Source organism: Misgurnus anguillicaudatus, chromosome 20, assembly GCF_027580225.2.
Source record: "Misgurnus anguillicaudatus chromosome 20, ASM2758022v2, whole genome shotgun sequence".
NCBI classification, from domain to species: Eukaryota; Metazoa; Chordata; class Actinopteri; order Cypriniformes; family Cobitidae; genus Misgurnus; species Misgurnus anguillicaudatus.
Genome location: NC_073356.2, coordinates 3,035,129 through 3,047,213, shown reverse-complemented (window position 1 = coordinate 3,047,213; position 12,085 = coordinate 3,035,129). Strand labels below are relative to the sequence as shown.

The window sequence follows — 12,085 nt, the reverse complement described above, 5'->3', positions numbered from 1 at the left end:
AACTAACTACTACTAAGAACTTTATGAGAAATATCTCAGACAAAGTTAATGGTTTAATAAGAACTTCAAGTTTACGGAGCGGTTAAGAAGCAATAAAGCAATAAAACTTTTAGCTGTGTGAAGCTTAAAAAAACCTTGTGTACATCTCAACAGGTAAAAGTCACATGTGCACATTTGAATAACTATTTGATGTGTGTATAAGTCAGTAAAACATGGCAACATGCCTGTAACTCAGTGCTTCTCAATTATTTTCTGTCACGCCCCCCCTAGGAAGAAGTAAACATTTCGCGCCCCCCCCCCCCCCAACTCTCCGCCGCGAATGTAAATAGTATAATTTATCTATAAAATGACACATCTGCAAAACATCCTTATTAACATTAAAGAAAACACAAAAAAAAGAAATATCGATCAACTTACAGCAAAGAATAACTTTATTAACATTGTTTTTTAGTCTGTAACAGAAAAGACTTAAAATGCATCAATTTGCCTGAAAAAAAAAATCAATCCTTGTTTAAAGTATAATATTTTTTGACCGTTTGATACTGAAAAATTTAATTAAATATAATCAATAAATAATAATAAAAACTCAAGCGTCTTATCAGCGTGATTGGGGTGTAATGTCTTTAAGTGACAGTGCAAAAAAAAACTTCCTGAAAAAGTATTTTTCCCCAGGGTCTCGCGCGCCCCCCCCTGGTGTCGCTTCAAGCCCCCCCTGGGGGTCCCGCCCCACTATTTGAGAAGCACTGCTGTAACTTGTCAAGGGTTGAAGAACTTATAAGCAGGATTAAGCTGAAAACCACCAAGAGAAAGCCATTCAATACTTATCTGCTATAAAAAGTCAAACCACTTAGGCTGAAAGAAAAACGGTAAGAAAACATCACTGTACTAAACATTACCGTAACCAGCTTAACATCTCATAGTCGCATAGTTGATGTTCTTATTGCGGTTCCAGAGAACTAAGATGAGATGTTTCTGAAGAGCCCGCAGTAAAACGGCCCCATCTTACTGAAAGCCTGCCAAGTTTCACTGCGCTTTTATCCAGCAATTTTAAGAATATGAAATAACACGCACTAATAAAGACACAGCGTTTGCCCTCAAGTACACCCTAAAGCCAAACATACTCTTTCAATGAAATGCATTAACATTACATTTCATAATGTCTCATTGTAATATATAGTGCCTAACAAATCAAATAATTTCAACCCACTAGCTCAGCAGACTTGTATAAATGACTAACCTCTGAATAGTTGCTTGAAATTGTCAAACAGGACAGTTTTCAGAAAATGATGCAATGTGTACTACAAGACACTTTTGAGAGGCAGAGATTTAAGAGATCAGAGTAAATTGGTTGAGGTTGTAGTGAGAAGAATGCACAAGGTGGGCTTATTATTCAGAGACAAATCTTGACTTCTGATAAATGGTCATTTGCCAGCTCTATGCTCCAGCTGTCTTTAACAATAACTGTAAAAGCAAATGCAAAACTTTTTAGCGGCCTTGGACAATATTTTTTAAACTTGTTTTCTATAAAGGGATTTTGACATTTTTTTTTAATAAAGAATTGTAAGGCATACATTTAAATAAAACACATACATTTATAAATTTTTCTTAAATTTATTCAAGTATGTGTGTGTATTTATTTATATTTACATAATAATTACACACAATACACTGTCACACACAAAAATGTCATGCATACACAAACTTTTACTTTGTATGCGATTAATCGCAATTAATCTTTTGAAAGCCCTACTTACAGCTATACTGAATGCCAGAAAAACTTCAATTTTGATTCCATGGGGATTCTTATCTTGTATACATTTTCTGCATATAAATTAAATAGGACATTAAGTTGAAACATTAAGTTACTCCTAGAATAAGCAGTCCTAAATGACGTAATGTGCACACCGCTTAAAAAACCCGAAATATGTTGCAACCCTTCTGTCACCCATCATCAAGCACTGTACAAATACAATTCAATGCCTCTGTTAGATAGATTGTATTTATGTATTAACGAACTTTATTAGCTAAAATCACATCACGTGTTTAGTAACCTCAGCTTTTTGCACCTTACGGAAATAAACATATGGCATTATGTCATCCATACGAGGAGCTGATGAAGATGAAATATAACTGACAGATCCAAAAGACTACACCACGAACAGCAACTTCAAACAGACATCAATCTGCTATTCTGATAACTTTGTCTTATTTCGTGTGACGTTATTTAATACAGCACAGCTGGATCGAGTGCTTAACGTCTGAAACTATTCTGCAAACGAAAAGCTTTCAGACCAAATTCACTCTTTTAAAACATTGATCAGCTACTATGTTATCAGTAGATGCACGCAGCACACAGTGCTTCTTAAAATGCATGATATTTATTTGTATTACTTTATATAAAATTAAGACAATCAAAATAAATGGACAATACCGTACTCGAATGTCAAGCTGCAATGATTTGGTTTATCGCATGAATGGCACAATGAATAAAAAAAACGACACAAATGCCTCGATATTCTCCAGTAACCAGGACTTGTTTAGATTTACAACACAAAACACCATGGAAAACAACAGTTACGTGTAATTTTAAGTTTTTAATTCCTTTGTTCTGGCAAAGTCCATCAAATACAGATCGTACTCACCGCCTCAGAGAGAGTAAACTTATTCCCAGTCAATGTTATTTACTCGAGTTGTGGATTTAGATTAGATCCATGCGAACAAAACATCACTTCCCCTTTCCTTCAACTCGGAAATTTGGGTGATATGTGTTCAATAAAATTACGACTGAATAAAATGACACCGAGCGATATCATCCGACACGAGTCACACGACACAGCAACGGATCAAAAATCATCATATGCACTACACGCTCAGATTTGTAGCTCGCCCTTCCAATCTTAACGGACCAATCAGAAGGCAGCGTTGTTAAAGTGGGTGGGGTCTAGTGTTTCGTCAAACTACAGGAAAGATTCACCCTTCACCGCTCAAGGCTGGTCTAAAAACACACAGTGATGTGCCACGCCAGGGTCTGGTATTAAAAGGGTTTGTGCTCAGCTGTCACAGTGAATCTGACTGAAATATTCTTGCTGCTACACATTTAAAAAATTGTGTCTGCTGGAGTTTTGCTGATTTAAAAATAGCTCAGTGTGTGACTGTAGGCTACATGAAACACACCACTGTCCAGTTTATGTGCTTTATACTAATTTCCTAGACATTCATTATTTTTATGTATTGTTATGCTCATAATGTTGAAATATTTTGCAATGTATATTACATGATGTGATATTCTTCTGGACATTGGCCTTTTTTATGTGTTTTTGTTCTTTTATTCTTATGTTCTAGTGAGCCAAAGAAAAATCTTCACCTTTGTGGACAATAAAAATAATTTAAAGATTATTTATATAATTTACTCTAGTCAATGAAACTGGCCTTCATAGAGCTATCACAGAGCTGAAGGCATCATTCACAGAAAAAAATGAAAATTCTTTACTCACCCTCAAGTTGTTTCAAACCTGTATAAATTAGTTTGTTCTGATAAACACAAATGAAGATATATAAAAAATCTGGGGCAGCATTCACTTTATACAGTCAGTGTTACCCCTGCTTGGTTACATTCTTTGTATTCAGCACAAAGACATTCATATTTGGAACAAATTGAGAGTTTTTATTTTCTTTGATCCCTTTAAGTAGGGCTGAGCAAAAGAATAGATTTTTCGATTAATCGTTGTTGTTGTTTTAAACGTGGCCGATTAAAAATCGATTCTCAAAAGCGTTTTTTTTTTTTTTTTTTTTTTTTTTGATGAAATAACCTGATCCTGTTTGATCAAGGAATGCGACTGTTTTGACTTTTTTCAGCATACATTCTTCATCTTGCATCAAAATTGTATAGTATTTAACATATTTGTATGCATTTGAAAATTAAAGATGGGTTCTGTTTTAATGTACCCAAGTGTACCTAAAATAAAAAAGTGTAATATACAGGTTGGTGGCTCTTAATTTTTTTTTATTAATTACCCACTTGTAAACATGTTCACTGTTTTTTTTAATATATATAAATAAAGTATTTTTATTAAATCTATATTCATTGAATCGGTCCGAGAATCAGAGAAACCGAGAATCGAAATCGAATCGATCCGATAGCTTATGAATCGAAATTGAATCGATCTGAAACATCTGAATCGATAACCAACTTTTCCTTATATAATACTGCATGTTTCTCATCTGTATGGAGATGACCTGAACATTTGCTAAACTAACATCCACATCAAAATTTAAGCTATGAATGTGATGTTTTTTAGTAGAGGGAAATTCAAGTTACTAAACTATAAACTAAAAATAGCTTAAAGGTGCCAAAGAATGCATTGAAATATTCTGTTAAATTGTTTTTTGATATTTACATAGAAGGTGTGTAACTTTATTAAGTGGAACAAAAATCCAGAAATGCTTTTACAACCCTAGGATTTGTCCTTTGAATGAAATGGTCTATTATTACCTTATCATAATAGAGTAAGGGTCATGAATAATAATGTTGAGCTCTGCTCTGCTCTGCGGCTCATGCCAGCAGCTCACATTAGTAAACAGACCGTTTATGTTTGGTGCTGTATAATAGCCACAGAATCAGATTTGGACAGTACAGTACAGACACCTACACATGCAGTCTTTCTCTCAGCTGCTGCTCAGCTCATCTTGTAATTATGGCTGTCGGCAGCCCCCGACCGACCACAAGCTATATTTACTGATGCTCTGTACAAACATATACCCAGTCTTAAACCAGACTCCTTTCCATTCACCCCTAACTGTTATACAACCGGCTAGCCTTCAAAATACAAATAAAAATCATAAACTCTATAAAACTAACTTATTCAGATGGTTATCTACAGAAAAGTGCCTGTCTTGAACATCACTGTTCATACTGTGGACACTGCATGGACGTCACCGTTTGTTCGCACGTGGAATGTAATGCTGTTTTCCCATGCCTTGTAAACACACATACCGAGCTGGAGTCATTCGAACATTGATGTTTAACAAACATGTCCTGCCCCGGGCCTTTGTGATCACCTCACAACAGAAATAGGTTAACACATACCAACGAAGGTGAAGGGGTTACCAAAAGCAGACAAACGCCGCCGAGGACAAGTATGTGTGAAGCCGTCGAGAGAAAGATTTGCTTGACAATACAGAAATATTCTAGTACCTCTAAATATGTGTCTGATCTTATATACTAAAAGGTAAGTTCACAAAGAGTAAATACACAGGTTTCTTATGTAATTTGTGGTTCTTGCTAAGGCCAACATCACTGTTATTACAGTATGCTGTTATTGTTCCTCATAGTTACTAAACTATGTACCTTTCCGCACGCTATTTGTGTTATAGACTTAAATGTGCACTCTTAAAAATAAAGGTGCTTCACGATGACATAGAAGAACCATTTTTGGCTGTGTGGTCCCATAAGAACCTTTAAAGTCGGCATATTTGGCAAATGCATAGCAACACCTTGCATGTTAGTGGTAAAATACGTAAAAATCCAATTTGAAAGAGAAGCTGTAAATTTGCAAACTCTTTGCTTTACTATACAAGTGTGTATATTTTAAAAACGGTTTAATTATAGGCTTTCAAGCCCTGTGGCTAATCTCCTGTCTTTGGTCTTAATGACAGGCTCTGATGCAGGTAGCAGCCCACCCCACCAATTCACACAGCTGTCTGCCGACCACCGGCTTCCAAGTTTTTACAGATCTCACTGAATTCTTACAGTAAACCTATTATAGTTTTGACCTGGTAAATGACAAACATATGAAGACTCAATCTAGAATTGTTGGTTCCAGATCAGCAATTCTAGATTTTCTGAATGGCTGTTCACTGAAGGACCACAAGCTAACCAGGAACCCTGTAGGTTCATCGGCCCTGCCAACGTTTAACCTTTCTGTATTGTGTATTTTCACCCACTGCGTACCACAAGACTACAACTGGGACCTCGTGACTGAAGGAAGCTGTGCTTGTTGAGTCTTAAGTAGGTCAATGAAATCCATCGTCATGCGTAGGTGACACAAAAACACCCCGTAATGCACAATCCTCTTTTAAAAACAAGCATTGTGCACACAAAACCTCACTTTACATTTATGCATCTGATGGACACTTTTATACAAAGTGACTATAGTAAATAGATAACATTCTAACAGGTTTTATTATAGTGTGTTATAGATAGATGGCTGCATGAAGTCGTCAGTGCTTCTTCTGATTCTATACACAATCATCTTCTGATAATAATCCATCGGTTTAGTCATCCAACCATTCAGAGGTGCAATTGTTCCACTTTGCTGACATAGACACTGACATCATAGTTATTCATCGAAAGCCTTGGACACACAGCGCAGCGGGATGATCAAGCACATTGTATACTTCAGATCCGCACGCTTACAGATAACATCTCTACTGTACCAAGGGCAAGACTACACCCGTAAATCTCTCCTGTGGCACCACCATCCTGCATGAATCAATACATGGAGCGTGTCAGCTTTGAAACCAAATGCTAGAACAGTGAGCTTTGCCCCTGAGAGGATTCGGTTTCTCCAGCCAGCCTGTCTGATACAAGTCTTGATCAAGGGCTGCCCAAATGGCTTGTGGAAACCTGACACTGAATTTTACAAGACACTACATTTGATTGACAGACAACATAACCAAATCCCAGCTCGGATGCTGTTCTTATACAGTACATTTTGTGACATCAGTTGTTTTGCAGCAGTATTACTTTGAGACAATGGGCTGCCCTGAGCTCTCAACAAAATATAAAAGTTCTGTGAAGATCCCATTTTAGTCCGTATGTGTTAGCCTTGAGTCCAATATTATAATAATAGTGATGACTCATGCTGCACTACACAGATTTTGTCCAATGAAATGATCTTAAGAAGGAGAACGTCCTGCCCCCTGTTTAGTACGTAACCCAAAGCTCCTGTGTATTATTTTAAACTGTAGGTTTCAACAAAAAACATGTCACTTTTAAAGGGGACATATCATGAAAATCTGACTTCATGTTTAAGTGCTATAATTGGGTCCCAAGTGCTTCTATCAACCTAGAAAATGTGAAAAAGATCAACCCAGTAACTTAGTTTTGGTAAACCATTCTCTGCCAGAGTCCTGCACTGGTCCATTTTTGGAGACCCGCTCCCGCCCGTACCCGTAAAGTTCAGCACCTAATCCGTCTTGTCACCCGTGATAATATCAAAATTAAATCCGCACCCGCCTGGACCCGTTAATATTTGGCCCGTTACCCGACCCGTACCCGCACACGCATAAATCACACACACTAAAATCATTCCAATTAAAGTGCTTTATTTTTTATCTCGTACCTCTCTCAACATCACAACAGCGTCATGAATAGGCTAATGAAACAGGCTAAAGTGCGCTCTGTTTTGCGACATTTAAGTAGCCTACCATCGGCACAAATGGAACCTGATAACTATACACAAATAGACATATTAATAAAAAAGACCAAGAAAAAAACAACCTACCTACACAACCCCTGCTGTGCTCCTAAGTCTCGTCTCGAAATGCTTTCTAAGAGAAGACGTTCAGCTTCCGGCTATCAACGGCAAAACTTTATGCAACTCCTGCATCGCGCGCTCCAACTAGGCTACGAGAAGAATTAACAAAGGTCGCGCACTGTCGTGGTGGTGACGTGATGGGTCAAATGTCATATGTTGCGTGTGTAATGGTAATCCGTACACACCAAAGATTTTACGCCGTGGCCGGCGCATGTTTTCAATTGATTCCAATGGAAACTCTGCGTTTCAACTTTGGGTGAAAAGCTCCGCTCGTCAATGTTAGTTCTGACACGGCCGTCCAATCAAAGTGGAGGAGGGGCGGGACAAGTATCATAACAACCAACCGGCTCACAGCTCAAGTATCACAGCTAAAAAGCGCTCGGCTGAAAAAACAGCTGGCATTCAGTGTCTTCCAGGCATTTTGTCTTCCGCGTTTAAAAGTTTTGGTTTGAACATCCCTTAGACATACAAAATTTGCACATATTTTCATTTACGCTACTACCCGCCCGCACTGAGTTAATTATCAGTCCGCGGGCCCGCCCTTGACTTTTAGGAATGTCACAATCCATCCGTTTTAGACACTTTTATGCGGGTACCCGACCCGTTGCACCCGACACAAGCATGTGAAAAAATAGGTTATTGAAATTTAGCTAAGGGGCGGTATAATTATAATAAGATCCCCTTCTGACATCACAAGGGGATGTTATTATAATAATACCAACCCTTAAAGGCGCAAAAGAGGATGTTTTTTGCCGACTGAGAATCCAAAAACGGTTACTGAGTTTTTTAAATGAGCGCATGCGTAAGAACAGCCTCCCGCCTTCACAGCTCATTTCTAGGGAACGCCTTCCAAAACTCGTGCACGACACAAGTGTTTGTTTACCACCGGCATATGCTGTGTCCCATCAGTGGATTCATTATGTGAAATTATATGATAATAAACGCATAAGACGTTAAAACGTTAGATCAGCCGATGCTACTCCCATTTCAACTAGCATGTAGCAGACTGGTCACTTACAACTACAGTACAAGAACAACGTGACGTCAATATACCTGAATAACAGTACAACAATAATTATTGCACAAAGAAAGAATAATCACTGTTACCTGTCGAGGAGAATTTTTGCAAACTGCGCGTTTGTCTTGACTCCATTCTGTTCCTTCATTGCTCTCCAGCATTGAAATGTTTCTCCAATAACGACTCTGGTTACATTACGTTCTTCTGACAATTTTCTCCTATTCCCAGCGGCTTACAAAAAGTCTTTCTTTTGCGTCCTCCTTCGGGTTTCTTCTCTACCATGGTGCAAATTCGAGGAGGAAAGCAGGATCGACAATGAAAACAAACCGAAACTTAAGACGGAGTTTCATGCAATATGCGCATGCGTCGCCTATGTAAAGTTACTGGAGAGTGCACGTCTCTCACAAGGATCGTAATGGCAGTGATTGACAAGCCAGAGGGCCAATCCCTGATGCGATGACCGCATGAGCAATTGGCTGATGTTTTTAGGGCCCTATCTTGTGCACAGATGACGTATATTAATATTATAATTTTCAGTGCACCTAATAAATAGTCTTTTGTCATTTAGTAAAGACAGTTTCAAGTAATATTGCAAAAATGTATAAAACAAACATCCTCTTTTGCACCTTTAATCTGCACTATCCAAACAAGGCACTGCCATTTAGTGCAGAGAGAGTGTGTGAGAGAGAGAGAGAGAGAGAGAGAGAGAGAGAGAGAGAGAGAAATAATTGACAGCACAATTGAGTTTCAGTTTCAACAAATCACCATTATGGCGATCAGTGTTTTTATCAGCTCATTTGCATTTAAAGGACAAACCCAAAAACGGCACATTTTGCTCACACCTACAAAGTGGAAATTTTAACATGCTAGAATAAATTATCTATATGGTATTTCCGAGCTAAAACATCACATACATACTCTGGCTACACCGAAGATTTATTTTACATCATACTGCTTTCTTTATCATCCGTTTCACAGATAAGGCTTAAGGCTAGTTCTAGACTAAAACACATGTTTGAGCGTTTTCAACTGAAAATAACTTCAACATACATATCTTAAAATATGCCAGACACATTGATTTGTCTCAAGCTACACACTAGTAACATCTTTTTCTAAGGCATGTTTATAAAAGATGCTTAAATAGTTTAACTTAACTATTAGTTCTGGCTTTAGTCTGTGCAACCAGAGGTTAATATTGCTCTTTGAATTTCATCAACATAGTTTGTCTGTATATCTGTGATCTTCTAAACATGCGTAATGCTTCTGCGTGTGATAAACACTGAGCATTAAGGGCTCATTCAAGTACAAAGTGATAAAGAGTAATGTCCAACACGATCACAGCCTATAAATAGACACACGGCAACTCACTGCCAGATAAACTCAGCAGTGCTGTTTCTGCAGTTCACAGATGAGTGAAATATTAGCAGATCAATCTACTGTTATAAAGTTATAGTGGATGGAGAGAGAGAGAGAGAGAGAGAGAGAGAGAGAGAGAGAGAGAGAGTAACAACAGACCTCTACACTGAATGAGCATCAGTGCAAATTATAGTGCAAATTGTAAATGGAAATAGTTTGTTGTGTTTACTGAACATGTTCAGTGAACTTCAGCAAATATGACGGTTTTGAATTCAGCCCAGTGAAACCATGTTTTAATCTCTAGCAGACAGCAATCCAAACTACATTCTCATGCACTCGTCTTATTTATCTGCCTGAAACGCCATCCACTGGAAAAACGACGATCATTACATCACCGTATCTTCTGTTTGGAGTGGTTCAAGAGTAACCAAGCACCATAAAATCCACGCAGAATGTTGACAGTGTACACACAGTAAAACGATTACATCCATGTGGCTTCAACAACATGGGAAATTGCTGCCCTCCAGTATATCAACCATCTTCCTGTACCTCCGCCTTGGCAGACGCAACACTTGACAAATCAAACAGCGGATATCTCATACTTTAAACATGCTCCTTCAAGCCCCAGCTTTGTTTCAGTTTTATAGGTGAAGCTGTACGGTAACAAGCACAGATGTAATGTACTCTAACTGTTATAAAGATAACAGGGTGTTGTACCAGAACACCCACTTAATGATCAGAAGACACATAACACAATATCGCATTCATATTTCTACAGCGTTTACTCTTTCAAGGCCTATACTCTCCAACATGACCCTACCATCATCAAAGACGTCCTCCGCCTCCTCACGTATCAGTCCGTTCACGTCTTCCTCCATGATATCAGAAAAGGCCATCGCTTCTTCTCTTCTTCTCTGTCTTCGTTCTAAACGGTAACTATACTGTAAAAATGAATCAACGTTAGGATCACGTTCAACCCCCGGGCGACCGTGAAGCCCCCTGTCAGCTTGAGAGGCAGAGACCGCTCTGAGTTTCACTCGCTTCAACGCGGCCAGCTCGAGCGTGTGTGGGAGCCCACACCATCCAGGCCAATTTCATCAACACCATGATTTCATAATCTCCTGTATGTGTGTGTGTATGTGTGTGTCAAAGTGAGATAGAGAGTGTACTCGGAGTATGTGTGTGGAAAAAAATGCTAAGCGGGTGTTTGGTTGAGGTCAGGGTGAATGATTTTTTGCACAAGCCAAACCCTGAATGGCTCGATTAGGAGGTTGAATTAGAGAGCAGTATGATGGAGAGTAGTAGACGAGGTGTAAATCTGTTCATGGCTGATCACATTGAAGGTCTTCGGGGGTTATCTTATATGTTCGCTTTATACCAGTTCACGCATCATCGGATCACCTTATGAAGGAACACAAGGCTTTAAAAAAGGCCACATGATTTGGTGTGCGTTTAAAAGTTCTCTCTTTCTCTCTCTTTCTTTCTCTCTCTCTCTCTCTCTCTCTCTGTACTGTATGTTGAGTTCTTCACACGTACAGGGCTGTAGTGGATATTGAGTTCAGCCACATCTCTTTCTCTTTAAATTTAGTTTGCCTATAAAAGCTCTATGGAATAGACCTAATGACAATCTCATTAGCAGAGGGGCCGACTCACACATCCACACTCACATAACAGCAATTATTCACCTCAGGACTCTTTCAAAAACATGCCCCGAATAGAGGAACCAAAATAGATCCACCCACAGTAATCACGTTTCCAGGAAACTTCTTTTTTTGTTGATGCGATTGCTCCATCTATCAGAAATTTGTTGGTGTTTAATTTACAGGCGTCAGTTTTATTGATTATAATTATGGTTATAGATTTGTGGAAGGTATTTAGGCCATATCTAAGATCCAAAACATCACACAGACATTGGGTTGTCTCTTATTACTTGGGTCAGTAAGCAAGCAGCTAGCAAATATCTTAGCATCCACTTAAGCCCAGAATACACTGCAAGATTTTGCCCTCCTATAAGATCATTACCTTATCACACTGTGCGACATGGGCTGCGTTCCACTCCAGTTTTAGACACGCACTCGCAAACTTCCCTAAACACTTCCCCTCGGGGGAATCCCTGTTGCCATTTTGAAGTGCATTCCACTTCGTCAAGTGGACGAGGAAAGTTTATATGGAC

General features: G+C 38.6%; 1 protein-coding gene across 3 annotated transcripts in view; it reads right to left on the bottom strand.

Annotated features, from left to right (window-relative positions):
* The window catches only part of ripor2 (RHO family interacting cell polarization regulator 2), a 74,643-nt gene that overhangs the window by 45,671 nt on the left and 16,887 nt on the right, over positions 1 to 12,085 (bottom strand). The window contains exon 1 of one of the 3 annotated variants that reach the window (XM_055218977.2): positions 10,733 to 10,980. The exons of 1 other annotated variant lie outside the window; for it this stretch is intronic. In XM_055218977.2, coding sequence (XP_055074952.2) covers positions 10,733 to 10,808 — 76 coding nt within the window. In that variant the 5' untranslated portion in view covers positions 10,809 to 10,980. Of the gene's footprint in view, positions 1 to 2,642; positions 2,866 to 10,732; positions 10,981 to 12,085 lie in introns of those variants that run through there. One more of the 3 variants, XM_073858000.1, reaches the window with a different exon arrangement.